Here is a 27025-nt window from a genome sequence, read left to right as displayed (position 1 = left end):
TTATAATTTATCCCTAAACTTAAAAAAATATGGCGTAGTTATGAGCACTTGTTTTTAGGCATTGTTTGTTTATCTAAACTTATCATGAATGTTTAAATATGTATACCAATAATCATCAAGCTCTTGAAAATAAATCGTAATACATAACTTTATCAGTTTCTAAAAATCTGTAAATATGAGATTGAAGGACAGGATTCTATATTCCTTTGTGAATCTAAAAATAGCCCTTGCCTAATTAAGGGTAAATTTTTAAAAACCATTAATCTTATCTAGACGCAGTGTTTAGATTTATCTAGAAAAACTGACAATACTTAAAATTGTTACGTAACAGAGATTTTAACAGCTTTCATTATTACCCCAAATTCATCTGGGTAATTATGAACAGATAAGACCAAATCTTTGTTCATAATAACCTCAGTTGACCCTTCCGTTTATACAATTGAGTTTTAGCACTTAAGCTTCAGACACTGAAAACTGTATCGAAAAGCGATAATTATCGATGCCTACTGTTTTATTGCCTACAGTCCATGATCTACTTGATCAGAAATTTGTAGTTTGGCATGGTCGTTAACATGTGGTTATTTGTGAAGATGCCATTCTTGTAACGCAATCAATTGATTTTCAAAGGAATTTCCCAAATTTGCATAAATTGTGTATGCCAGTCGTGAAAAGATTCGACATTTTCAGCACTCGACGTAATTATCCAACTCGGTAAGCCCAGTTGGATAAATTTACAACTCGTGCTAAAGAAATTAATTTTTGCAACTTGTTGTAATAAATTACTAATAAGAAACCATTCACCAAACATTGTTTTTGCATCGTTTCTAAGTTTTGAATGCAGAACATGGAAATCATGATCTTTATTTTGAATTCTAACTTTAAAAGTTAAAAAAATATGGACAACGGGATCTTCATTTAAGTTTGAGGGATTATTTAACAGCATATCAAAGTTCGAGATGAAGAAAACTTAAAAACATTTTTCAATTCAGATTCACCCATTGTATTTTTTAATTTCAAATTAAGGATTTCAATTTTCAAATGAATATTTAAACAAAATACATAAAGAATTCAAAATTATGATATCTGAAATTATGATATCTTAAATAGTACAATTGTAGTTTAAAATTATTTAAACTTGAATTAAACTAGCTATACTATTTAAAAACACGAACATTAGAACCCACGATTTTAAGTTCAAGATAAAATTTTGCTTTAAAATTGAAGGAAAATTTCGAAAGTAATTTAAAAAGGAACAATGTAATTTTTGAAGCAGCCATAAATGTTAAAAAAAATTCTTAATCCTCTACTACATATCGTCTCAAGCTTTTAAAAAATATTTTTAGCATGATTCAGTTCTGTAAATAAATGAAAAATATATTTATAATTTAAATAAAAGTGATTTTATAGATAATTTACACAGAACTTTTTTTTGCAAAATAATATTTTTTTTGTATATTTAAGTTTCCTATCGACTGGTCCGGTAATGTTTAAAAGGTTTCTCGGCGATTTCAGTCTCGAAAAATCATAAAACGATGTTTATTTACTACATCCGACGTTTCGGCATGTTTATTTTGCCTTTATCAAGGAATCTGGCGAGTTGGAAAGTTTACAAAAAAAAAATTTAAATTAATTATTGTATCAGCTAATCTTATTCTTAACTTCTAACTGTTTTGATGTTATGAGGACAATACAAATTAAATATTATATAATTAAATGTTGAGGACAATACAGATAAAAAGAGTAAAAAATTATATAATATAAAGCTATGTGAATGTTAAAAACTTTTAATTCTACTTACAGTAATTTTTCGTTTTAATTGTCCAGAATGTTTTTCGAATCTATGAAACTGTCCTGAAGAAAAAGTCGTCTCGTTGTCTGTGGTGTGAAAACATAGAATATTGAATGAGCTATTAAGTTGCGTGCAAGCTTCTATGGAATATTTCTACTTACTGGCTGAGCGGATGGAAATCTATTGCAAACTAATGATGTTTTCGTTTGGTGATACTTTTTTAAAAAACTTTTCGAAATGTAATCAGAAAATGAGAACTTTTTGGTTTTCCTGTTCGTTCTTTCGTTAACCACTATCGATTGTTGTTGATTGTTGTGTATGAGATGTGTTTTTTTGTGTATGAGTGTGTTGGTGTTTGTTTTGCATGGAGTTGAAAATACCGGCGTAAATGATACTTAGCCCTTCCGTATCAGTCTTTTTGTTGACAGTGTTACCGTTCCTTGCGATGTGACACATTTCAAGAGTTTGAAGTCCAGAGGTGTATCTATGTCGATCGATGATTTTGGTCCTTTCCAAGTTGAATGAGTGATCTTGTTTGATGCTGTGGTGCAGAAGTGCTGTTTGTCCTTTTAATGTTGTCATTCTTGGGTCGTGTTTGTCCGCTCCTTCGCTCCGTAATTTATCTAACGACTTCTTGTTCGACCTGTGTCCTCCAATCCGTTCTTTTAGTGTATTCGTTGTCATACCAATATACTGTGAATCGCAATCATTACACGGTATACCATAAACAACGTTCGACGAATCATCCTTTGACACAACATCTTTAACTTTTGTCATGATTTGTTTTATTTTTGAAATCGATTTGGTCGCTAGTTTAGTTGTAGAGTAATCAGATTTCAAAAATTTTCCTATCTTATCTGTTAAACCGGGAATATACGAGATCGATTTATATGTGTATTGTTGTTCGCCGGAAACATTTGTTGTTGGACGAGAATTTCTGTTGTTTATTAGGCTGTGACTTAGAGTTGTGGGATAGTTGTTCATTTTTAAATGAGAGTCCATGATTTGGAATTTCCATTTCTCATTCATGTTAGGGGAAAGTTTGTCCACTTGATTGATGAAATTCTTGGCGACATTTTTTTTTTTTTTTTTTTTTTTCTTTTTTTTTTTTTTTTTTTTTTTTTTTTTTTTTGATGAAGCGGATGGACTGATAAATAGTCCAAAAATCTTCCACTTGCGATCGGTTTTTGATACCAGCTGGTATTTATTGTTTGGTTATCTGAACGTGTAAGTAGCATGTCGAGAAACGGAATTTTGCGGTCTTCTTCCACTTCGCTTGTAAACTGGATATTGGGATTGTAGCCGTTGAATTTTTCCTCTACATATTGTAGTTTACATGGGGGAATAGCGGTGATAAGATCATCGACATATTTTTTGATGAACGGAAGAGTGAAATCTAAACTTGGTATGACAGCGTTCAATAATCCTTCCATAACTAGATCAGCAAGAGTTGGAGAAAGTGGATTTCCCATCGCAGTTCCAAAAGATTGTCTGTAAAACTTGTTGTTGAACCTGAAGAAACTGGAATCAATGCAAAATTCAACAACTTCCAGGAATAGATCTAGACTGATGTTATGTGCATTCTCACGGATGTTATCCCAATTGTAGATTATGTCATGGAGAACTAGATCCTTCGGTATACATGTAAATAAGGATACTACATCTAGCGATATAAGTATGTAGCCCTCAGGTAATGTTACAGAACTGATGAAGTCACAGAAATCGTAGGAATTTACTATGTTGTAAGAACTTTTTATTGATTTCTGGATTATTTTGCCGACGAATTTTGATAAATTGTATGAAGGAGCAGTCATATTTGGAACCACTGGTCGAAGAGGCAATCCAGATTTGTGAGCCTTGGGAAGTCCGTAAATCCTTGGGCAAATTGAATTGTTTGCAGTCAGTTTAAATTTTGTTGGTTTATCAATGAGACCTAAGTCAGCGAGCCTTTTTACTATATTGTTATTTGCTTTTTCAAAACTTGTAGTTGGATCTTTTTTCAATAGGCTGTAAGTTTTTTGGTCGGAGAACCACATCTATAGATCGAAAAATCTGTACTCATATCGAAATCCAACAACAGTTTTTCTCGACAAAGCACGAAAATTGACACAACTGTTTCTTAAAAATAATCCCAACATAACAGTTATCCAATCTGATAAAGGAAATAAAACTGTCATCATGCTCACGGATGATTATAGAAATAAAATGACCACCTTAGTCTCCGACCAAAAAACTTACAGCCTATTGAAAAAAGATCCAACTACAAGTTTTGAAAAAGCAAATAACAATATAGTAAAACCGCTATTCCCCCATGTAAACTACAATATGTAGAGGAAAAATTCAACGGCTACAATCCCAATATCCAGTTTACAAGCGAAGTGGAAGAAGACCGCAAAATTCCGTTTCTCGACATGCTACTTACACGTTCAGATAACCAAACAATAAATACCAGCTGGTATCAAAAACCGATCGCAAGTGGAAGATTTTTGGACTATTTATCAGTCCATCCGCTTCATCAAAAAAAAAAAAAAAAAAAAAAAAAAAAAAAAAAAAAAAATGTCGCCAAGAATTTCATCAATCGAGTGGACAAACTTTCCCCTAACATGAATGAGAAATGGAAATTCCAAATCATGGACTCTCATTTAAAAATGAACAACTATCCCACAACTCTACGTCACAGCCTAATAAACAACAGAAATTCTCGTCCAACAACAAATGTTTCCGGCGAACAACAATACACATATAAATCGATCTCGTATATTCCCGGTTTAACAGATAAGATAGGAAAATTTTTGAAATCTGATTACTCTACAACTAAACTAGCGACCAAATCGATTTCAAAAATAAAACAAATCATGACAAAAGTTAAAGATGTTGTGTCAAAGGATGATTCGTCGAACGTTGTTTATAGTATACCGTGTAATGATTGCGATTCACAGTATATTGGTATGACAACGAATACACTAAAAGAACGGATTGGAGGACACAGGTCGAACAAGAAGGCGTTAGATAAATTACGGAGCGAAGGAGCGGACAAACACGACCCAAGAATGACAACATTAAAAGGACAAACAGCACTTCTGCACCACAGCATCAAACAAGATCACTCATTCAACTTGGAAAGGACCAAAATCATCGATCGACATAGATACACCTCTGGACTTCAAACTCTTGAAATGTGTCACATCGCAAGGAACGGTAACACTGTCAACAAAAAGACTGATACGGAAGGGCTAAGTATCATTTACGCCGGTATTTTCAACTCCATGCAAAACAAACACCAACACACTCATACACAAAAAAACACATCTCATACACAACAATCAACAACAATCGATAGTGGTTAACGAAAGAACGAACAGGAAAACCAAAAAGTTCTCATTTTCTGATTACATTTCGAAAAGTTTTTTAAAAAAGTATCACCAAACGAAAACATCATTAGTTTGCAATAGATTTCCATCCGCTCAGCCAGTAAGTAGAAATATTCCATAGAAGCTTGCACGCAACTTAAAAGCTCATTCAATATTCTATGTTTTCACACCACAGACAACGAGACGACTTTTTCTTCAGGACAGTTTCATAGATTCGAAAAACATTCTGGACAATTAAAACGAAAAATTACTGTAAGTAGAATTAAAAGTTTTTAACATTCACATAGCTTTATATTATATAATTTTTTACTCTTTTTATCTGTATTGTCCTCAACATTTAATTATATAATATTTAATTTGTATTGTCCTCATCAAAACATCAAAACAGTTAGAAGTTAAGAATAAGATTAGCTGATACAATAATTAATTTAAATTTTTTTTTTTGTAAACTTTCCAACTCGCCAGATTCCTTCATAAAGGCAAAATAAACATGCCGAAACGTCGGATGTAGTAAATAAACATCGTTTTATGATTTTTCGAGACTGAAATCGCCGAGAAACCTTTTAAACATATTTTTTTTGTTTTAAAATAAATGCCAACGATTTTATGGTTCATTCAGTAGATGGTTAGCTTTGTTATGCAGAAAAATTTGTATTTGATTCTAGTGAAAAAAGTTACAGTTAATGGTTCAACATATATTTTTATTTTTAGTCAGTTTCTTGGGGTTAAATTATGAACATATAAGGCCGGAACAAATTTCAAATCCTTTTTCTGTCACTCGGAGTTGGAACATCGCGAGGGGGGATTATAAAAAATAATGCGAAAAACAAATAAATTGGAATAAATTGCACGAAAGCTACAAAATTGCATACTATATCATTGCCAAAAACCTATAAATCAAGATTTTTTTTATCGAAAAAATTAATAAAATCAAGAATATAAAAAGAATATAACTCACAATTTACATAAAATACTTCAAATATTATTTATTCCCCTCTTCGGGTTTTTTTTTGGAAATTTCGAAGGGACAAAAATAGAAATTGATATTTGTTCCAGCCTAACTGTTCCGGTTAATGATAAAGTTATAAGATATTTTGTAGTGTGTACACAAACTGTATCAGGAAGAAAAATCTTAGAAGTTTTTGCAAAAACATGCAAAGCCAAGGCTATCTTTAAGGATTAATGCAAAAACCAATTTTAAAAGTGTACGAATAAAGTTTTCAAAATCAAAGAGACTTAACGTAAGTAAGAAGTTAAAAAGAGAAGTTAGTGTACATATTTTTTTACTATCAGCTTAGTTATAAAATGCAGATTACAATAAATAAAGCCATTGTTTAAAAAAAAATGATTTTGCCGTCTTGAATTCGAATAATATGTCAGTTTCTATCAAATCTAGTGATATTGAGTTTTACTAAGTTTTGTGCTAAATCAATCATTAAAAACTAATTATTATTATTATTATTAATTATATTATTAACTGATATTATTAACAAATCGACAATCCTCTGTAAAAAACAAAAACTGATTGGAAATCAATTTAATACATAAATTTCCTCATTTGATACAGAATTAATTACCTAGCATTTCTAGTTTCAAAGAAATAATACTTGAAAAAAAAATCGTGATGTGTTTAAAATACAATAGAAAAAATATAACTATTTTGACATCATTGAAGAACATTTAACTATCAAAGCATTTGGTATCAAAGATTTTAATTTCATTAACAATTTTGTTGGAGACTGCGAATTTTTTGACTTATGCTTTGGAAAAAATGTTTGATTTATTTTGATGCTAGCCATCATAACTCTGAAAGATGCACGTTTATAGTTAAGGAAAGAAAATCTCTTCAAAGAAATATGAAGTTTCACTGAGATTCTATGTATGTGTGTTCGTTTTCAAAAAAAAAATTTTTTTTTGATAAAAAATTTCAAAAATTAACTCATGAATTTCAAAAACTAGAGATAGCAGAAAAAAAACAAACTGCTTATTTGGATATGTCGCCCTTAAATCAGCCAAAATCAGCTCTAAAACCCTCTTCAAACGGAAAAACGTGAGTTTTGTTGCCTTGTACCATCGAAAAAAAAACTGAAAATGATCAATTTTATCGCAATATTTTGTTATTTTGTTTGAATACTTTACTCAACACACAAATATGTATATTTTAAATGTACCATGCAATGTTGAATCATTTCAACATTTTTTAAAGAAGACTTAGTGTCTTCTACCGACATAAACAAACCCTCATAAAAAAGTTCGAAAAAATTCTGAACAGTATAACGGAAATTTCATATGAATATTTTATTTCAATTTTTGTCACGATTTTCGCAAATTTTCAAAGGAATCTCAACATATCCAAGCTTCAAAAAGTGTAATTCGAAATTTTCTGGATAAATTATGACCAGTTTTGGAGAATGTTGATTTGGAAAGCACAATTTAAAAAAAATGATTTGTACCCCACTCCGTGATGTAATTATTTTTTTCAAACAGTACTTTTGATAGGAGATGGTTTCCTTTTCAACTCAGCAATGTCAAATTTATTATTATTAAGCTGCAAAAAACACCGTGATTGATAGTTTATCATGATGTGCGGTACTTGAAAAAAATTAGGAGCCTTTTTTAATTTCTCATATCGTTCTTCGATGCAGTTTTAAATTCTGGGTTCCGGTAATATTTGTAATTTTTTTTTTTTTTCAATTTAGAGGAGTAATTAAAGAGAGATCAGAGTAGTCAATAAATTCAAAAACTTATGATACTCCTCTTACACGTTTTTCAACTGTTCAAGTCTATCTTGGAAATTTAAAATATAATTCTGGATTTTGAATTTTGGGTTGAATCCCTGATCTTGGAACCAAAACGGAATTTCGGTTTCCTTTTGTCAATTTTCCCGGTTTTGGGTCTAAATTCCCGGTTTTTTCCCGGTTTTCCCGGTTCGATTTTCAATTCCCGGTTTTTTCCCGGTTTTCCCGGTTCTCCGGTTCTGTGGCCACCTTGTATATATAGATTAAGAGTTCTGAACTCTGAGTTCTAAGTTCTGAATTCCGATATTAAGTTCTAAAACATAAGTTCTAAATTTGTGTTCTGAATCTGACTTCTGAATCCTGAATTTTAAATTTTAAATTCTGATTTCTAAACTCTGATCTTCAGTTTGTAACTCTGAGTTCTCGATTCTAAACTCAGAGTGCTGATTTATTAGTTCTGAGTTATGAATCTAAATGTTGAGCTCTGATCTTCGAATTCCGAATTCTGATTTTTGAATTTTGAACTCAGAACTCAGAATTTTATTGAATCTCTAACAACACTAGCATTACAGTTAGTGACTCTCATTTGAAACGGCTTTAATATGAATGTTTTTTTTTTTTTGTGATACTATCGTAAACTTTATTTCGGCAGTTAGTTTTAGAATCGCTGAAAGAAGTGATGACAGAAAAAACGACGATTTTGAATTTCGAAAATCACATATTAATAAACAAAAATCAATCGAATAATAGTATGTATAGCGTATAACTTTAACAGTAGAATGTTCGCTGTTGGTTCAATCCTTTGCTGTGTTGGGGTTGTTTCGTTTTTAATCCTTACGACCTGCAGTTTGAAAACAACCAAACAAGAGAATAAAATAAAATAAAAAAACAAATAAAACTTTTGACACACAAGATTTCACTTGAGGAAGTCTGGTCAGTCTATATACAGATAATCTTTTAATTGGTAATTTCAACTCAGAAAATTAAAAAAAACCATAAATTAATTTTGTTATAGGATTTGGATGGAGGACAAAAACATTTGGTTGCAGATTTCACAAACAAGAACTGCCACCTGATTTTTAACGGAGCATCAATGACTTGACAAAACCACTTGTTAATTCGGGATGGAGGTGATTTCTTTCTGATGGTTTTTACACCACACTTTACCCAGACACCAAACACCACAAAAATAAAAATTCAACCCAATCAACACAAACTGAGAATGAATTTAAGAACAAATTAAACGCTTAGCTTGTTTTATCGAGAAATGTTTCGTCTATTTCTCCTCAGTTATTTTTTAATTGTTAGTTCTAGAGTTTCATTAATATGGTCAACCGTGTTTGCACTCCTCGACGTTTCCAAACAAAACCGAGACCAAACCCGGAACCGGTAGCAGTAGTAGTAGTAGTATGTAGTTATCATAAAGGGGGGAAAGGGACATCACCAAACACACTCAAAATGCGCGCGCCCACTGCGGCAATCATTTAGCTCATGAGAAATTTTTGAACCAGGACTTACCGCTCACTTTGAGGCTTTTCGATTTGGTGGACTTTTTGCGGGGATCCGGATTCCCGACAGACATCTCCCGGCCCGACTCGATGGCCATAGCCTCGTCCGAATCGTTTCCGGCCTGAACCTTGATCAGCTTTTTGAGGTTGGCGATCTGTAAAAGTACAAACTAATTAGTAGTTTGGGTAGACTCAGTAAGGAATTTATCAATTAACCTCAGTGTCGATTGCATCTTTATGCTTCAGGCGTTTTTGTTTCTCCGAATTTGCCCGGTCGATTTGGTTCTCCAGGCAAGCCAGAACCGTTTCGCAAGAGTCGCACCATTCCTGTAGGGTTCCCACGATTTCTGCAATATTGCCGGTGCGAATGTCCCGCCCAATCGCGTAATCAACCTCCAACTGTTTGTTCTTTTGGTCTAGCTTGCCGTGGATAATGTCCCCGTAGATGGCCTCGATAATCAGATCCTCCAGATCCCGAACATTTTTAATGTCCAACTCCTCTAGCAGCTCCTTATACGGGATGCATTTAGTTTTGATGGCCAACGAAACGATGGTTAAATGTTGGAGCTTTTTGCGCATAACTGGAGTCAGCGGAATCAACTGGTTCTCGTTGGCCAAATACTCTCGGTACGTTCCGTAGGCAAAAAGTTTCAAAGTATTGTAATAACTGGCATTTGGACCGGTTTCCAGCTGTGGATAAAAAAAAAACAAACATTGAATTAAGTTTCAAGTAACCGGAAGTCGAGAAAATCTCACCTCAGCGATCCGTGGCAAAACCAACAGCTCCCCGAAAACGTACACTCCGGGCGCTTCCAGGACCTGTTTGATCAGCTCCAGACAGGCGGCTCCTCGGGCCGTTTTCGAAAGGAGCACGTACTGTTCGATGGGGTTTTGGGCCGAATATTGCTGCTGGTGCGGCGAGTTCTCGAACTCGAGATTCAAATCGGGCGTCATCGCGGCGGGTGCTTCTCGCTTATTCTTTTATTCGGTGTTTCGGAGATTGAACTTTTCACCTTACAGAAATAAGCCGCTGATTTTCTGGCCTATTACGCTCGATTTTCACTTGGCCTTTGTGCGGGTTTTTTGTTGTTGTACTTCCGTGTTTACTTTTTTTTATTTCAAACAAAAACAACAACAGTTACTATTTCAAGATTGGTATGCTGCTGCCATCTAGAATAGTTTTACTCTTCATGTTGTAATTTTTTTTAATTAAATCATTATTTCAATTTCAACTTATCATTTAGGATTGATTGAATTGTTATGGTTGTAGTAACTTCACAACTGGTGAATACTTTTGAAAACGATGAAATAAGTGAATAAAAGTATTTTTATATTTATGTGTTTTTATATTTATGAGAACTTCGTATGAAAAAGCGGTTCGGTCTTATTAGACGTTCGTTATAGAAATTATAAAAAGAATTTGCCTGAGTGTATTATGCAGTCAGTGGTGTTATTTTGGTTCATATTTTTATTGTAGTGATCGTCCAAAGAAAGTGAATTTTGATTATTTTCAAAGAAGAAATTCGAAACTCAAAAATATCGAAAATACTATATGGAATTAGTGAAAGTTTTATAGACGTAGAAAAAATATTTGAAATTCGTTCAACCATGCCCAATCAAAAATTGACACCTGCATAAATTTTGAGCAAACTGAGCGTAAAGTGTATGGTGGCGTTATGTAACGTTATTATTTTCTTCTCCTTAGCAGGACCACAGTTGATTCTTTGAGCCGGGTGCTTTATTCTAGAAATAAAATCATAACGCCTGATTCTTTTTCCAAAATTTTATTTCTGAATCAAAACAATGCTCTGAATTTTCAAATTTTGTAGTGTTTTGTTCTAAAAATATTCCAACATGAAGAGTAATTTCGTTCCACGGGTGAATCAGGTGAGTTTAATCATTTAAGATTTAGAATTTCACAACAGATCCTTTAGTCTAGTCCTAAATAGTAGTTTAGATATTTTACAGCTTAAATTTACGTTACACAGTGGGTTGCTAGTTGAATTTAGTTTACTCTAAACACTATTTTCGATGATGGTTTTAATTGAAAATAATTTAAGTTCCCATCTTTTTATGTAAAGAAAATCGCTCTGTAACTCGTTTGATGTTCAAGATTTATTTATTTAAATGTTTTCAAAACGTCACTTGGATGTATGTTTTACCTATTAAACTATGTATTAGCCTCTAGCAATTTAACATACAATGTTCCAACTGTTTGTGTGTTGATACATTTTTGCTAAATATTTTCAGACATATCCTCATAATACATATTAAACATTACTGTTTCGTTTCAGTTGGATTCGATTCAATTAGATTATGAAATCATCAACATTATGAAGGAACAAATCCATAATGTACTCCGTAATTTACCGGTTTGTAATTTATTTTATGTGTAGTGATTTAATAAATAATCTTAAACTTATATTTCCAGCCCGGATTACTGAGTAACTTTCAACCGGAAATCAACTTACTCATGAACTCGGCCCTCTGGAATTATTCCGTTCGCAAGTCATTTGCCACATTTGGTCAGCAAATGCTTTCGATAACCTATGACCAGAAGCAGCTGCATCCCAACAAACTAAAGGCACACTTTGCCCTAACGGTAGCGCTAAGCTATTTGAGGGAGCTTATCCAGTACCGACTAGTCAACGTCACCTTTCTTCAGCGAATGATATCGGCTGTGGAAAACTGTCTAGTATGTTTGAACTTTATCAACTTTTTCCGCTTTCTACGGTACGGTCAGAAACCATCCCTCGTGGACTACGTGCTGCGGTTGGATCACCGATGTTTGGACGGAGCCAAGAGGCGTACGATCGGTTATTCGTACATGACTCGAGAACTGATATGGGCCGGGTTTATGGAGCTGCTTGGGTTTACCATTCCCATTGTTAATTATCATGCGTTGAAGCGGAGGTTGAAAAACTTTTTCAAACTGGAAAGTCCTCAGGAAGGAACTAAACCCGTTGAGCTAACGGTGAACAGTAAATGTGCGTACTGCAACGAAAGGGTCACATTGCCACACCACATGGGTTGTGGACATGTATTTTGTTACTACTGTTTGAAGGTATGTGGGATGGTTTTTCTTGAAAGATCGAATTAAGAGCTTTTCTTTTTGTTCCAGGGAAATCTGCTGGCGGATTCTGGATTCCAATGTAACATGTGTGACTCAAAATGTCATAGCTTTGAAAAAGTAAGGGTGATATAGTAAGTATGTGATTTATATTGTTTGCTGTTGGGATAGATAATGACGGTTAACTATAAATGTTTATTGTACGCTTTCTTTTCCGAAAATTCCCTAATTTTTTGTTTGTAATCGGGCTCGGCCGAGGAGGGGGTTCGGATTTCGTGGTATTTCTTCCCGTCTCTCGTCGACGGGAAATTACTCATTTAGTTTCTAGGAAGATTAATAATTAATCAATTATTGTATCTTTTAGAAATAGTTTTTACTCGTTTCTAGCGAAGGCACATTAGCGATGACCCAAAAGAAATTCTAAGTATTAATATGATCAGAACCGAATAATTCGAAAGATTCAAAGTATGGTTTTTTCCTATGCGGGATGTCGCTGATCGATGTTGTACCGATCAAGGTGTGTATATATACAGGAGGCGAATATCGAATTCCCGATTCAGCCATTTTGGCTATGCAACTATGAGGAAATCATGAAGTTTGTTTACCAACAAACCACAGAAAAGCTGTGCAAAAAATAAACAAACTCATTGAGAGCCCCGCTCACTCCTCGCCTACTTACTGTGAAAGTCGGAGAACCAAGTGTATCAAAAAACCTTGGTACCGATTAGTTTGGTATTCTTGATTCGTTTAAAACCTATCTAATGTTTTTTGAACTTAGAGCAAAATAAAGCTTTATTTGTTCAAATAAGATAGGTACTTCGAGAAATTCAACAAGGCCTGGTGTGTGAAATTCGAAACAGTGGTTATCAAGTTGTATTGAATTTTTTTCAGGCTAAACCCGATTATTTTTTATTTAAAGAATCTAACAATCGAAGCCCCGTCCAAATTCGTAACGCTCGGTAACGCCAAAACCGAGAGGCGTCGCTTCCAAAATGGCGAGTTTGTTTTCCGATTTCACGATGACGTTGTAGTCGCCGCTGCTCAACGTTCATCCGACGTGGAATCAAAATTTGACAGCACACCATCGCGAGCCCGAAAGTTAACCGAGCCCGCAGCATTCATTTTCCAATCGCAGAACAGTGTGGTGCAGCTGGAGGTGCAAGTGCGTCGTTTGTGAAAATATTCGTCTTTTGACTAGATTAACATTGAAATTTATAGCACTTAACGTGTTGATTTGTTCGTGAAATATTCTTTAAAACCGTAAGTATAGTTTGCTTCTTTAGTTAAAAGTCATGGATTTGACAATCGACTAAAATTTATCGTTTTGTTAGTCGAAATCAAAAAAGGAAATGGTAGATCCATTTTAGAAATCGAAATAAAAAACTTCATTCGTGAAATAACTGCTTAAAACAATAGGTAAATGATAAGCTTAATTGATATCAATCCATTTAAGAACATAGAATATAAATTGATATCAGCCAAATCACCGAAATAAGAAAGATTAGCTGGAACTTTCTCTGCCACATCTTCAATGTGCACTGAAAAAAAATCTCTTGGTATTATTATTTGAAAAGTCTTTTCGATCGATACCTCGCTCGTTACAAATATAAAACTTTGAATCTTAGATTCAATTGATTCGATTTACTGATAATGAATATTGTAATACGTCTATATGATTATAAATTTACATTTTGATTTTTTTCCCTTTATTGACTAAAATATGTACATATGAAGGTAGCTTTTCATAATTATTTTTCATTTGGTTTTTTCACCATGAAGCTCATCAATTAGCTGACGGCAGAGAAGCTACAAAAATCTAAGTTTCAGTTGCATTGGCCCTTGTTGATTTCTGTATGATTTAGTCAAAATTCGAAACCTAATACACATTCCTTATTCTTTCATTAGGATCTCGTCAAATCTCTCAGCAATGGATCAAATCGCCAAGATCTACGAGCCGGGCCGTTCCTTCGCCAAGGACTCGATCCGGTTGATCAAGCGCTGCACCAAGCCCGATCGTCGGGAGTTCCAGAAGATTGCGATCGCTACCGCCATCGGATTCTGCATTATGGGATTTATCGGTTTCTTCGTCAAACTGATACACATCCCGATCAACAACATCATCGTAGGATCGTAAATCCCGGTGTCCCAAAGTTGTCAGGGTGTTTTGGCGTAGGGCGAGTTTTTCGTACATTTTTTTCTGAAAGGGAGCAGCACTGGAACAAACAATCAGCAAAACGATTAAGAGACTGGCAATAGGAGATGGTGACGAGCAGAAGCAGTAAAGTTATGTTAATGTGTGAACTTTATCCTCCCTTGGTAATGCTAAATTATGATTACTTTGTCGCGTTCAAAACAACATAACACAACCATACCCCAATACCCCAAGAAGTCCACAATCCAATCCACTTCACTCAATCCCTAACCACGCATGTAGGCTGAACATCTCCCCCATTTCCACACACTAGCGTTAAACATATAACAACATTACTACTCTTTATAATGAGCGGTCAAGAACCGATCGAACACGAAGATCGAGAGACAGACAGAGGGAGAGGTGCACATTAAGTTGACACCTCGTGTAAGGAAAATCCAGATGAAAACATTTAAGTTAGCTATTTGATGTATTCGTACCTTGTCGGCGAGATGATAATATAATTTATTGTTTCAATGTATTTGACTGTTTCAACGCTACATTTGAGAAATCCTTTTTTTTTTATCTTTCTTTGAGCAGGTCCGACTTAAAAGAATTTGAAGGTATTGCTAGTTTTCCGAAAGAGGTCGCAGTGGTCTTGTTTTAGTTTTCAATGTCTCCTCGGTGAAGCAGTTGAAACGATGAAGTCAGCAGTTCACCCTAGCTAAAAACAAGCTTGATTGAATCAATAGTGTTGTCGTTCTGTATAAATTGAACCTCTTAACACTCAAAATCCAATCTACAAAATAAGGTCCTAAACATTCAATCAGCTATAACTAGTGAACTATTGAATCGATTTATACAAACTTGTTTTTGTTGAATTATCTACAATAGGTATTAAAGCCATTTTTAAAAATCAATGCTCGTCTGAATGTTAAAAGTGAAGAATAATCTATTGTAATTCATTAACCTTTATTGTTGGAAAGTTGGAAAATCACACTCAAATTATTATTCCTGGATTGTGGCTGTTCCAACCCAAGAATTATGCAACTATTTTTGTGATTTGTCTATTGTTTGAAAAGTTTAACTTAAAATAAATACTGCCGGGGTTGCTTGAAATCGATTAGAAATTGTTCTTCATTTCGAATTAATAAAACGCTGTTTCGAGGAAGAATGACATTAATGGGATATATTCCATTAAAAAAGGATTAAAAAATAAAACGCTGTTTTTTCCAGTGCCTAACTTGCGTTCAAGCTTGCAAACACACTTTGCACCCTCTTTTCAAATTTCCGTTTCCGCCGCCCATGTCGCTAGTTTGTCGACTTTTCAAACTGTCGGCTGTCAGTCGACGTCCCAAAAATCGGCTGTGCGCCGACCAAGCAAACGTCAAAACAAAATTAACCAAGATGTCGGATTTGAAGTAAGTTTGGGTGAATTTTGTTGGTTGAAATTTTTGCAAATTGTGGCCACAATCGGAAGAGCTGTTTCGCGAAATCGTGTGCAATTAATCGGTTACGTTCCAGGCTTTCGAATGTGTATAAAATTGTGCCTTCGAATCGTTTATTGGAGTTGGGAAGGTCGATTCAAGTTGGCTTCTACATGTGTTTTGGCTACGTTTTCGGCTTTTTCTATGCAAGCTGGCAATATTGTTTTACGGTTTTCTCCGGGCTGATAAATTAGCATGTTTGGCTTTGGCGTTCCCCCAACTTGGAAAAGATCCGATTATGGCTCGTTTGCAGCAAAGAGTGATAATATCCGAAATTACTAACGAAATATTTGCATTTACATTTTTCTTCCCTTGACGCTTCCCTTCGTCTGTTGCTTCTTCTTCCTGTGATGGCCCAAATTGGAAATTCCTGCATTTCAAAAACCGAACAATCAATCATCTCTCCAATTCAAATGGGAATCATCAGCGAGGACTTGCTCAACTACGAGCCGGCCGAAGTGGAAGATGGTTCGTTTCTGAACGAGGACGATCTGCTGCTATCCGATGACGGTGAGTTTTCACTTTATTAAAACTTATTAAAGGGTTAATGATAAGCAACTAGGTTCTAGTGGGATGGGCAGAATTCTTGGTAATCTTTAGTTTTCTATTTAAAACGAATTTAGGGTCATTTTTCCTCTACCTCGAAACGATCTTGCTGAAAAATTTGACTTTTTTTTAAAAAAAACTTAAATTACAATGAAAATGGCCCAAATTCGTATCGAATCACAATTAAAAAACTATTTTCGATTTCCGGGAAGCATCCGGCAATCATACTTTTCATATCCTTTTTGCCAATTCACGGATATTATGAATTCGATCCGAACGCAAAGAAAAATTAACATTTCTTAACAATTTGACATTTCTTAACAACGGATCACATAGGTACTAGTTTCAAAAACAAATAAAAATTGAAAATAAAATCACAGTTAAAGCACTGATCATAGTTAAAGTTCCACAATAATAGTCTTTAAGTTTCTTCCGAAGATCATCTCTGGAATTGTCAAAAGTGCTTTGGAAAGCCATTGAACGTTTCCATAAAGCCGATAAGACTAGCGACTCGAAATATGGAACCATCGACAACGTGTTTGGTGTTGATCTTAAATTCTAGTCTCTATCGTTGAGAATAACGCCAAGATCATTGGCAGTTTTCCGCAGATAATAGGTTGAATTAATTTTCTAGGAAAGTTTGAGGCGGTTTAACAGTAAATCGCGCTTTTAATATGAATTGAAAAAAAGTCTGCTTTTAATAGTTATACTGAAGATTTTGATCGTCGTTATAATATTTTAATAATATTCCGGCGAAATTAGGCTTACCAGAATAAAATTGAGACGAGTGGGACATTTGGTCGGACAAACTATAAAAGTAGGACATTTAAAAAAAAAGACAAAAGGACACCTGAAATTGGTATTAAAATTTAAAAAATATCCTGTGGGAGCTTTCATTACTTCGAATGAAACAAAGTTAAAAAAAATACTGTGATTTTCACATAAAATGCTGTATTATTGCATAATCTACCTATGCGCATTGCATAATCACACCTAAGCAATGTAATATGAAGATTTCACACAAGGCAAAGAAAGGAAGAAAGGCATTTTTCCAATGTTGGCCTTGAGCAGTTTGCCGGCTAGCTCAGTCTTAAAGTTTTCATGTATTCGATTAAATTAATTCGATTTTATTTGGCCAGGCCATTTTTGTTTTGTTGCACACAGAAAGAAATTCCTCCCGCTCAAAACACTCGATGTTGCATTTTAAACAGATCAATGGTGTAACAAGTTGAGCACTGATTTTCAGTGTGTGCTGCACGGCTAACTTTCACCCAAAACACAAACACGCAAAACCTAAAACTTGTAGCAATTATAATTATTTACTTACACACGACATTTTAAAAACATAAGCTAGCTTACATTATCTACTCACGGGCCCGTTTCCTACCATAATTTACAAAGACATCATCAAAAAAGCACAAACATTCGTTTCACAGCTTGGTTTCCTGAGGTATCACAGAATCTGGCAGCCCTTTCTGGCTGCACTGCTCCACTAGAGTGCCCCAAGAGACCCGACGTCAATATGTTCGACCCCCTCGACTCATTAACAATGATGAATATCGTCCTTAAAAAAGTTAGCCCTTTTTTGAAGCCTAATAACTCTTAACTCTAATGCAGTCTTCGGATAAAATATTTTTCATAATTTAGGCTTTGAGAAAAACCGTTTTTGAAAGAAATCGGCCGACGGGAACCAAAACTATTGATGAAAAAGTGGTTTTTCATGTTTCTCCCGAACAAAATGTCTCAAAATCCCATACAAACTTTAGGCTCGTTGAGCGACCCCTCCCCGTGATCCGATCTGGTCTAAATTTGGCATGAGATCTTGAACTAGGACTAGGATTAATTTCAGCCTGCAGCGCATAACATTTCACAGGTTTTGAATTTCCCATACAAATTTGGGTCAGTCTATGCTCCACGGGTGCATGACAATTATCCGGAGCACCTCCGACGTCTGCTTCCGGCTGGATCTGTTCCGGCTTGGCCATGCGACGGTTTATCGGCTCGAAAAAAAAAAACGATTCCAGATCCCAAACAACAGCCCTATGGAAAAACAAACGTTGTTTCTCAAGAATTTCTGTAGCGCTAATTCTTCACTCACCCGATGGGGCCGTCGATATCGGCAAGCTGGTTCTACCTTCCGCTTTGTTCGGTTTGGCCATGACCCGTCGTGGCAGGATATTGTCGCCTTCAACTCTAACACTGCTTGGAAGTTGGAGATAATTAACGTCCGATTCGTGCTAACCGACTTTTATTCGCTCACATGCAATCAGCTGAAGCGGAGTGGTCCGGTGGATGAACGGATGGCACGAAACTGGAGCAAAAATGAACTTTGCCGTACAGTTTTGCGCCTTTTCTGGTTACGATGATGTTTTGTTTTGGTTTTGGTTTTGGTTTTGGTTTTGTGCGTGTTTACATTCCACACTCTTAACTGTAAACACTGAATTTTGGCTCAAATTAACCTACACGCTCAAAATTAAACAAGCACAAATACTGTTAGAACTATAACGCTACACGTTACGCGTTATACTTATAACGCTACAATGGTCTGGCACTTACTTTGTTGCCTCTTGGTCACCTGAGGGCTTCGGAAAGGACAGATTATGGCTTCTACTCGAGATTCAAACAAGCTGGTCGCGCGCAATTGCGAGCATAAAAACACCTACGGTCATCAGCAAACCACTTGCCATCGTTGTCACTATCGGCTGCTCTAGCCAAATCCGGAATGACATCCGCCTTCGAATGCGGTCCAGAGTGAGGACCTTCTTCCCGGGAACCAACTGCACTAGAACGCGCAGCCTCTGGACGGTTCGATCTTTGGAGCACGCGGCTCCTACGGAGCGCACTCGCATTTCTACGCGTCTCCCCAGTTTGCTACTCATTGGGACGACTCATGGTATACTCCACGTATACCTCCTACTATCTAAACTCCACCTGGGGCCTTTGAGCTTGTTTCCCACCTCGAACATTTTCACAGTCTGCCTATCTTACTGGACATTTTCGCCTTCTTTCTTAACGTTTCCTTCCAAACGTTGGAAATTGTCATCCGCGTTACGGGATGAATAAGCAAACAAGTTTAAAATCCCAGATAAAAGAAAAAAAAAAGTCATCCGCGTTATCTGGCGTCTCTTTCAGCTGCTGATACTTCGATCGTACTCTCTTGGCTAAAGCTCCAATTCTCGATGTCAGGTTTGTTCGAGTTGTCCAAGTTATAAGGATCCTAACCGAAGGAGAAGGAAATCGGGGTCTGGCACAGGTCATCATCTCTCCCGAACCGCTTAGTACCTAGAACACCCTGACGTATTTTTTTCGGGGATATTCATCCTATTGGAATAACCCTGACGTAAATCAGTTGTCCAGTGATTGCGACTTCGTTCATAAAGTCATTTAGTGGTATGAATAAGGTTTAGCAATTGCTTCGGTAGCTTTTACTTAGCTCGAAATCAATCAAAGCAAAAGTCCAAAGCATTTGCTTAGTTTGGTATGAATAAACATTTGCTTAGCGGATGTGTACTAAAGTCTTAGAACATAGCTTTTGCTTCGAAAAATAGAGCTATCCAACCAGCAGAATCTGAAGTTTTCTAAAGTAAAATGAAAGAAGACGATCAGAAAATTGAAAAGTACGGCTAAAGTAGCCTTGAATTCGACGAAGCGGGTGGTGGGTGTAAGAACGACTGGAATTTTTTTTTGTTAATGCGTGCTTGTATGTTGATGTTTAAAGAAAAATGAATATAGACATATTCGAATATTGTCAAACAAAAAATGGCCTCTTTAATATTTATCATAAGCTATCCCACATGTATTTGGATCGGGATAATCCGATGTATCAAAAAAAGGCAATAGGCGCGCATTTTAATTTAGATTTTTTTTTAAATCTTAGAATTATAAAAAAAATGAATAAAAAAAATGAGAGATCTGTATAATGTTTTAAATTATTACAATTTATTTCTTACTTTGAGCCAATTGGGACTTCTTCCACTATAGCCGGATTTTTTTTAATTTGAAATATTTACTAATTGAGTTGGTTATTGTCATCTTAGACAAATGATTTTATACAACGACAGGAATATGAAAAAAGTTGGGTTATCACTTCGACTTTCTTTATCCATGTTGAAAATGCCTTTTTGAATTGTTTTGAAGTGAAATATTGCTTATTTGATAAACTCATGACGTTATTAAAGAATTTTTTATTAGAAAAGTCTGCTACCGAGCATGCTTAGAAAATTAAGCAATTGCCAGGAGATTGGTCGAGCAATTGCTTCAGATTTGAGCTTTATTCATACCAAACTAGCTTGTTCTAAAAGTAAAAGCTTCTGACTGAGAAAACAGCTGTCAAAAAAAACTTTATTCATAACAACCGAAGCAATTGCTTTAAGCGACTGCTCGACTGCTCGATTCAGTTTAGCAAAAGCAATTACTAGGTTTTTTTCATACCACCCATTGTGTCAAGTGAATGAATAGTCATGATGAAGTAGTCATTTGGCATGATGGACGTTTAGCTTAAAAGCCACTTGGTATAATTTCAATATTTTTTTTCAAAAAGGATTCTAAATCGATTAAAGGAGATATCCTTTCTTAAAAGCTATGAGAATTATCAGTTTGTTTTTTTTTCTAAATTTTGCAACATTGCGGCGGATATCGGGGAATGAGGGAGTGAGTGGGCCCAAAGCCGCCGAGGCTCCCAGATCTGAAATGGCCACTGACTCGTAGACGATTTTTCGAATCCTTTATTCTTATTCAAATAATATTTTGAGCTAGTGGTTATTCGAGCCCTATCTAATAGGTTTTTCTTATGTGATAAAAAACATGCTCAATTCTTTCGATCTGCTTCTTCTACCTTTCAGAGAGTGAACTAAAGTTAGACCATCAAGAGGAGGAATTTCTTTTGACCGAGTCGGAAGAATGGGTCGCCAAACAGTTGGCAGCCAAAGAGAAGGAAGCGGCACAACAACAACAAAAACAACAGCAGCAGACTAAAAGTCAGCTGCAACCATCTTCTTCAGAACCCGCAGCTCTAAAAGAAGAACCAGCTGTTGTATCCGAGCCAGTAAGGAAGGTTGCATCGCCTCCTCCTCCTCTTGCTGAAACGGCCACTAGACGGGGTAGAACACCGAAAAAGCATGAAGAACCAACATCGAACCTCGTTGAAAAGACTGCCCCAGTAGAGACACTTTCTTGTGAACCACCGTTGTTAGCAGAGGAGAGTCAAGTTTCACAAAATGACACGAATGTTGAACAAGCAGCGGAACAACAGGAATCACCGCCAAAACAAATGTCGTTGGAAGAAGTCCCTTCCAGTCAGGAATCGGTTTATCCGGCTTCCACAATAACGGACTCAGAGCGGGAAACCACAACGGAAATATCTTCATTGTCCGTTTCGTCGCTAGTACCGGAAACTATTTCTGCAACATCGGTAGCAACCGAAAGTTCGGTTACGCAAACAGAATCTGAAGCTGCCAGCGTAAAGGAGAGCGATTTTGAAAAATCAGATGTAGAAGCGGTTACATCGCAGATCTCCCTCGAATCGGAGGGAACCTCAGAGGATAAAAGTAAGCTAGAAAAGTCTACCAGTCAACTGTGTGACACGACTTCGTCGGAGGATGTGCTAGATTTGTACGTTACCAATCAAGACAAAGAACCAGACTTTTCTTATGACACTGACGAATCAACGGAGAAACGTGACTGGAAAAATGAAACCAAGCATTTGGAGGGTAGCAATAAGGCTTCCTCAACGTCCCAACATCAGTCCCAGTCGTCACAGCACCGCCATCCATCGGGAAGGCCAAATAATTTCAAACATTCCGGTGATTCTAGCGGATCATCCTCCGGAGAACAACATTTCCCACCACAAATGGGGGGAATGCCACCCGGGCTACCTCATCCTAATTTTGGTCCTTTCAGAGGTGGCATGAGGCCCAGGTTTCCACCAAGACCAGGCTATCCAGGCGATATGAACAATTTTCGCAATAATCGAATGAATTATCCCATGCGAGGAGGACCACCCTTTCCTCCGCGAGGGCCACCTTTCGACCATATGATGCGACCAGGAATGATTCGTCCAGGCGATCGAATGCCGTTCGATCCCATGCGTGGAGGCCCACGAATGGGACCAGGAGGACCGATGTTTCGCCCTAATGGTCCAGGAGGACCACCGGGTCCCGGCGGTCCACCTTTTGGTGGTCCAATGGGTGGTGGACCGGGAGGAGGACCGAACATGCCCCCGGGAGGTCCACCAGGACCCATGGGATCTATCCCGCCTCCCCATCAACCGCCGCTTTTGGGTTTCGAAGGCGGACCTGGTCCGGGAGGTTCATCAGGTCCTCCGGCAATTGCAGCTGCTCCCGTTCTACCCAGGAAGGTGTTGATCAATCCGAACTTCAAAGGCGGTGTCGAGGCAGCCACAAGTAAGTTTCTAAGTTTTTAAGATTTTTAATATACCTAGTTAATAAAACACTGTGTCTTTTGGCTTTTAGATCAACTGATGCGGGACGCACTGAACAATCAGCAGTTTCTGGTCAACATGGGCAACCGATCGTCGGTCAGCGATGAGGAACTGCTAAGACAGCAGGAAGAGTTCATCAACAAAAATCGCATCGAGGTTGAGAAGCGGCGCTTCGAACGTTCGCCTTCTAGAGAAAGGGAACGCGAAAGGGACCGGGATCGGGATCGTGATCGGGAGCGAGAACGAGAACGTGATCGGGAACGTGAGCGTGAGAGGGAGCGAGAACGAGGCCGATCTCGGGAGCGGGAGCGCGAAAGAGATCGCGAGAGGGAACGGGACCGCGACCATCGTGATAGGTCCCGGGAACGATCCAGGTCTCCGCGTCGGCACCGACCGGGTAGTCGTGATAGAGGTGATTTGAACAGACCTAGACGAAATTTCCCCTCCCGGAGGCACGGTAGCCGTGATCGGGACGACGACAGTCGCTATCCGAAACGACGGAAGAGCGGTGACTATGGCGATAATTCGAGGAATGAGGTATGTGGCAAAGAAATATTGAAAGTGGTTTGAGAACTAATGCTCGTTTGTTTTATTTAGAGAAGAGACGACAATGAAGATCCGGAAGAACGCGCCTACCGGATGGAAATAGAGAAGCAGAAAGCGATTCGGGAGAAAATTCTCAAGGATAAAGAGATGCGTCGCAAGCAGGCCGCTGAGGAGAACAAAAAAACTAACATCAAAGAGCCAAAAGTATGTTACAAAATACCTCAAATACCTAATACTTTCTGTTACTAACGAGTATTTTTCACATTACAGCAGGAGCGCAAATCCGAAGAGCCCCCTGCTAGATACACCCCGATCGTTATCACCGAGAAAAAAATTATCTCCCTCAAGAAAAAGTCCGAATCGGAACGACACTCGAATCACGAATCATCATCCAAAAAGTCGTCATCGTCGTCAGCACTGCCATCCACGAATCAGGACCACGGTAGTCATAGGAAGTCGGAAAATGAGTCCCAGAAAAAGAGCAGCACCATCGAGGAGTCCGATCCGCTCCTGGACGCGCTGGACATGGCCACCTCCCCACGTCGAAAAGTCATCGACAACCGCGACGAGGATCTACATCTAGATCTTTTCCTAGACGAGGATGAGGAAGAACTTCTGCGTGATCCCACACCTTCACCACCGCCGAGAGAAAAAGCTCCGCCACCAGCACCGGTTTCATCGAATACCAACACAAGCAGCAGCGGTAATGCTAACACCGGTGGTAGTGGCAACAGCAACTCCGGCCGAGGAGACAGCAGCGGATTCAGCTCCGGCAGTCGGAGGATCGTGCTGAAACCGGTGTCCGGATCCGACTCGCGTCAGAGTGATAGAGACAAACAAGCGCCTCCTCCGGCCAAAAAGTTGAGAGTATTTGATAGACTAGATAAACGGATAGGAGTTAATGATGCGGACAAGCGCAAATTGCAAAGGTTAGTCAAGGATAACTGATCGAGACGTGGTATGTTGCCGCGAGAAAATTGACTACTGGGGATTAATTGAGATAAATTATTATCTGTCTTAAGTGCACGCGTGTGGTGAGAGAATTGTATTGGTTTTCCCCGATGATGTTTGTACCATTTTTTTCGTTTCATTCTGTGTTCGTTTGCGACATTATTTCTCGGTGTAATTATATGTACAGACTGGAAAACAAGAAACTGTCAATCCGACATTCTGGAAGTACGTTATGTTTAGTAAGTAGAATTGTCCGTCAGAAATTTTGTAGCTGTAGCTCCGTTTTTAAAGTTGCTAATCAATTATCCGAGGAATCTTTGTTCCGAATAGAGGTTTTTGTTTCGATATTAGGCGAAACCATTATTATAATTATTGAACAGATAGGCTTAGTCGATTAGGTTTTACAGTTGAACTACTAGGACTGCTAACAAATTATTCGGAAACAATCCTGCATGGAAAAAAAATCCTTGCATCCGGACCTTTCTGGATACTATCGTGTATTCCTTTGGAAGCCTGTTTCCAAGCTACACACTTACACGAAAACACGCTTATAACAAAAGAAGAAAAAACAAACTTCCCTTTTCCTTGGAAAACAAAACAAAAAAACTCTACTATTTGTGTAAGTCTAAGATTAAAAAAAGAAATAACGACAAGCAAAAACAAAAAAGTAAAACAAGCATAAACTGTGAGAAATAGTATTTAGGCAGTAATTAACAAATTTTCAATTAAGATACCATAATCAAGCTGATTAAGTGAAACCAAGTCTAAAAGAACGAAGATAAACAGCATACCTTTAAACACACTCACGTACGAATCAACAACTAAAAAACCGCTCCAATTACTACGACGCAATCAAAGAGTGAACATTCCCTGACAATCCGTCTTGATTCCTTTCCCAATTTCGACAGGACGACTAGGACATCAGTATCGCCGAACCGGACGACGGCGGCGGCGGCGGCCACGAAGACGACCACCACCACTACGCAATCATCACCTTGTTGCGGATCACCATCTCCATCACCACCGGATTCGCATTCGGATCGCAGTTGTAGCGATGATTATACGGAACCATTGGACAGCACCAACGGGTCTTTGTTATTGTTGTCGTCAACACCGCCGCCGCCGCCGCCGCACGGACAAGGCAAGCGTCGTCGTAAGTCTCGTAAGTCGAAGAAGAAAAAGACCAAGAAAAGAAAACGAGCAAATAGTGAAGAAAGGCGTGGCAGAAAGACGTGTCACTAGTTAGGGGATTTAGTTGATTTGTTAATTGATACTTTGTTGAGTTCTATGCTGATTATTTTTTTGTTTATTTTTATATTATTTGAGAATTTACACTATTATTGTACACTCAGAAATTTAAAAAATATTAAAAATATTATGTTTTAATTACTCTGACATTTGACTGACATTAATATCCAGAAATATTAAAAAATAACAATTCCAGTTATTTAAATTTATGCACCCGAATAATTTCTTGGCGTGTAATGATCCAATGCATAAAATTGAATAACCGAAATATTATTTTGTTCAAACAAACGCTTTGTGATTTGTGCGTTTGAGTCCCAACTAAACGGGTATGAGCACGTGCTAGATTCTTCAGTTGCAAAATGCCGCTCAACTTGACTGCAAGCAGATTCCAATCTTTTCGAATTTGTGAATCATCTTTGAAAAGAATGGAATCTATAGCAGAAAAGAATTATTAAAGGGAAAGTGCATTTGTTTTGTATGCTATGGTCAATAATGCACATTGACCATAGAACTTATACGAAAATCAAACGATTTTCGTTGGCTTTTTCTGATTATTTCTGCTTTAAGCGTTTGCCTTTACATCCCGGCTCAAACTTTTTTTTCTGACCACCAGATGTCGCTTCCATAACAATCATCCCATTTCTCAATGCATAAATTTTAATCGCAGAAATATTTCTCAGTGAGAAATATCCCAGTAATTACACCATGAGAAATATCCGTGTGCGTAAAGAGGGAGAAACGTGAAAATACCTAAAAATTAATTGTTTGATATTTTATTTATTTCTGAGTGTAAATATATTTTCTTAAAAAAAAAACAAAACTGTAGTGTGTTTTCCGTTTGAGAGATTGGTTTACTGGCAGCCCGGTGGGGCGAGCTGTCAGTTTGTGCGTTTCGTATGATTGCGTTTCCGTCAAATATGAATGTCTGTGTGTGTGAGTGAGTAAAGAGGCCTTTTGTGTGAGAAAAAAGAACGAACAAGTCAATTGTAATCCAACCGTCGAATAAACCAGTTCATATTTAAACCGCGTGTTTTTATTTTATCCCGACTGACGCTACAACATCAGAAGTGGGATTCGTTCGGTGCTGCAAAAATGGCCGCGCTCAGGATACTACAAAAAGCAAAACTTATTGCTGATCTTCGCCGTGAGCTGGCTGACACTCAGCCTTTACTCCAACCAGCCGGGTTCCAAGACGTGAAAT

General features: G+C 37.2%; 4 protein-coding genes across 5 annotated transcripts; 3 read left to right on the top strand and 1 right to left on the bottom strand.

The window, feature by feature from the left end:
• Positions 1 to 8635: 8635 nt before the first annotated feature.
• LOC129749011 (COP9 signalosome complex subunit 7a) lies at positions 8636 to 10511 on the bottom strand. Of its 2 annotated transcripts, XM_055743838.1 has the most exons (4): positions 10163 to 10511; positions 9623 to 10096; positions 9417 to 9561; positions 8636 to 8739 (listed from the first exon to the last, which is right to left on the bottom strand). In XM_055743838.1, exons 1-4 carry the CDS (start codon positions 10358 to 10360, stop codon positions 8726 to 8728), a joined length of 831 nt encoding a protein of 276 aa, XP_055599813.1. In that variant the 5' UTR covers positions 10361 to 10511; the 3' UTR covers positions 8636 to 8725. The 2 variants fall into 2 exon arrangements, with proteins under 2 accessions (XP_055599813.1, XP_055599811.1); XM_055743836.1 differs by lacking the exon at positions 8636 to 8739 and having other exon boundaries at positions 9151 to 9561.
• A 661-nt stretch (positions 10512 to 11172) lies between these two features.
• Positions 11173 to 12668, top strand: LOC129749012 (peroxisome biogenesis factor 2). The gene is made up of 4 exons (XM_055743839.1): positions 11173 to 11293; positions 11701 to 11778; positions 11838 to 12470; positions 12528 to 12668. Exons 1-4 carry the CDS (start codon positions 11261 to 11263, stop codon positions 12609 to 12611), a joined length of 828 nt encoding a protein of 275 aa, XP_055599814.1. The 5' UTR covers positions 11173 to 11260; the 3' UTR covers positions 12612 to 12668.
• A 907-nt stretch (positions 12669 to 13575) lies between these two features.
• Positions 13576 to 14857, top strand: LOC129749013 (protein transport protein Sec61 subunit gamma). Its single transcript, XM_055743840.1, has 2 exons — positions 13576 to 13736; positions 14382 to 14857. Exon 2 carries the CDS (start codon positions 14404 to 14406, stop codon positions 14608 to 14610), a length of 207 nt encoding a protein of 68 aa, XP_055599815.1. The 5' UTR covers positions 13576 to 13736; positions 14382 to 14403; the 3' UTR covers positions 14611 to 14857.
• Positions 14858 to 15989: 1132 nt separating this feature from the next.
• Positions 15990 to 25849, top strand: LOC129748995 (transcription activator BRG1-like). The gene is made up of 6 exons (XM_055743811.1): positions 15990 to 16028; positions 16522 to 16604; positions 21482 to 23041; positions 23111 to 23616; positions 23677 to 23829; positions 23896 to 25849. The coding sequence occupies exons 1-6, from the start codon at positions 16015 to 16017 to the stop codon at positions 24571 to 24573; spliced, it is 2994 nt and encodes a 997-aa protein (XP_055599786.1). The 5' UTR covers positions 15990 to 16014; the 3' UTR covers positions 24574 to 25849.
• The last annotated feature ends 1176 nt before the right edge of the window (positions 25850 to 27025 follow it).

This window comes from Uranotaenia lowii, chromosome 2 (genome assembly GCF_029784155.1).
Source record: "Uranotaenia lowii strain MFRU-FL chromosome 2, ASM2978415v1, whole genome shotgun sequence".
Lineage (NCBI taxonomy): Eukaryota > Metazoa > Arthropoda > Insecta > Diptera > Culicidae > Uranotaenia > Uranotaenia lowii.
This window is presented reverse-complemented; position numbering and strand designations above follow the sequence as displayed.

What these genes read in the sequence shown, in the direction of transcription:
- LOC129748995 (XM_055743811.1), top strand. An exon ending in CGGTGTCGAGGCAGCCACAA is followed by an intron (nt 23,042 to 23,110) that starts GTAAGTTTCTAA and finishes TTTGGCTTTTAG; the next exon opens with ATCAACTGATGCGGGACGCA. An exon ending in GCGATAATTCGAGGAATGAG is followed by an intron (nt 23,617 to 23,676) that starts GTATGTGGCAAA and finishes TGTTTTATTTAG; the next exon opens with AGAAGAGACGACAATGAAGA.
- LOC129749013 (XM_055743840.1), top strand. Translation starts at nt 14,404, where the DNA reads ATGGATCAAATCGCCAAGATCTACGAGCCGGGCCGTTCCTTCGCCAAG.
- LOC129749012 (XM_055743839.1), top strand. Translation starts at nt 11,261, where the DNA reads ATGAAGAGTAATTTCGTTCCACGGGTGAATCAG. An exon ending in TCGTTCCACGGGTGAATCAG is followed by an intron (nt 11,294 to 11,700) that starts GTGAGTTTAATC and finishes GTTTCGTTTCAG; the next exon opens with TTGGATTCGATTCAATTAGA. An exon ending in TTTGTTACTACTGTTTGAAG is followed by an intron (nt 12,471 to 12,527) that starts GTATGTGGGATG and finishes TTTTTGTTCCAG; the next exon opens with GGAAATCTGCTGGCGGATTC.
- LOC129749011 (XM_055743836.1), bottom strand. Translation starts at nt 10,360, where the DNA reads ATGACGCCCGATTTGAATCTCGAGTTCGAGAACTCGCCGCACCAGCAG. An exon ending in TTTTGCCACGGATCGCTGAG is followed by an intron (nt 10,097 to 10,162) that starts GTGAGATTTTCT and finishes TTTTATCCACAG; the next exon opens with CTGGAAACCGGTCCAAATGC. An exon ending in AAGATGCAATCGACACTGAG is followed by an intron (nt 9,562 to 9,622) that starts GTTAATTGATAA and finishes GTACTTTTACAG; the next exon opens with ATCGCCAACCTCAAAAAGCT.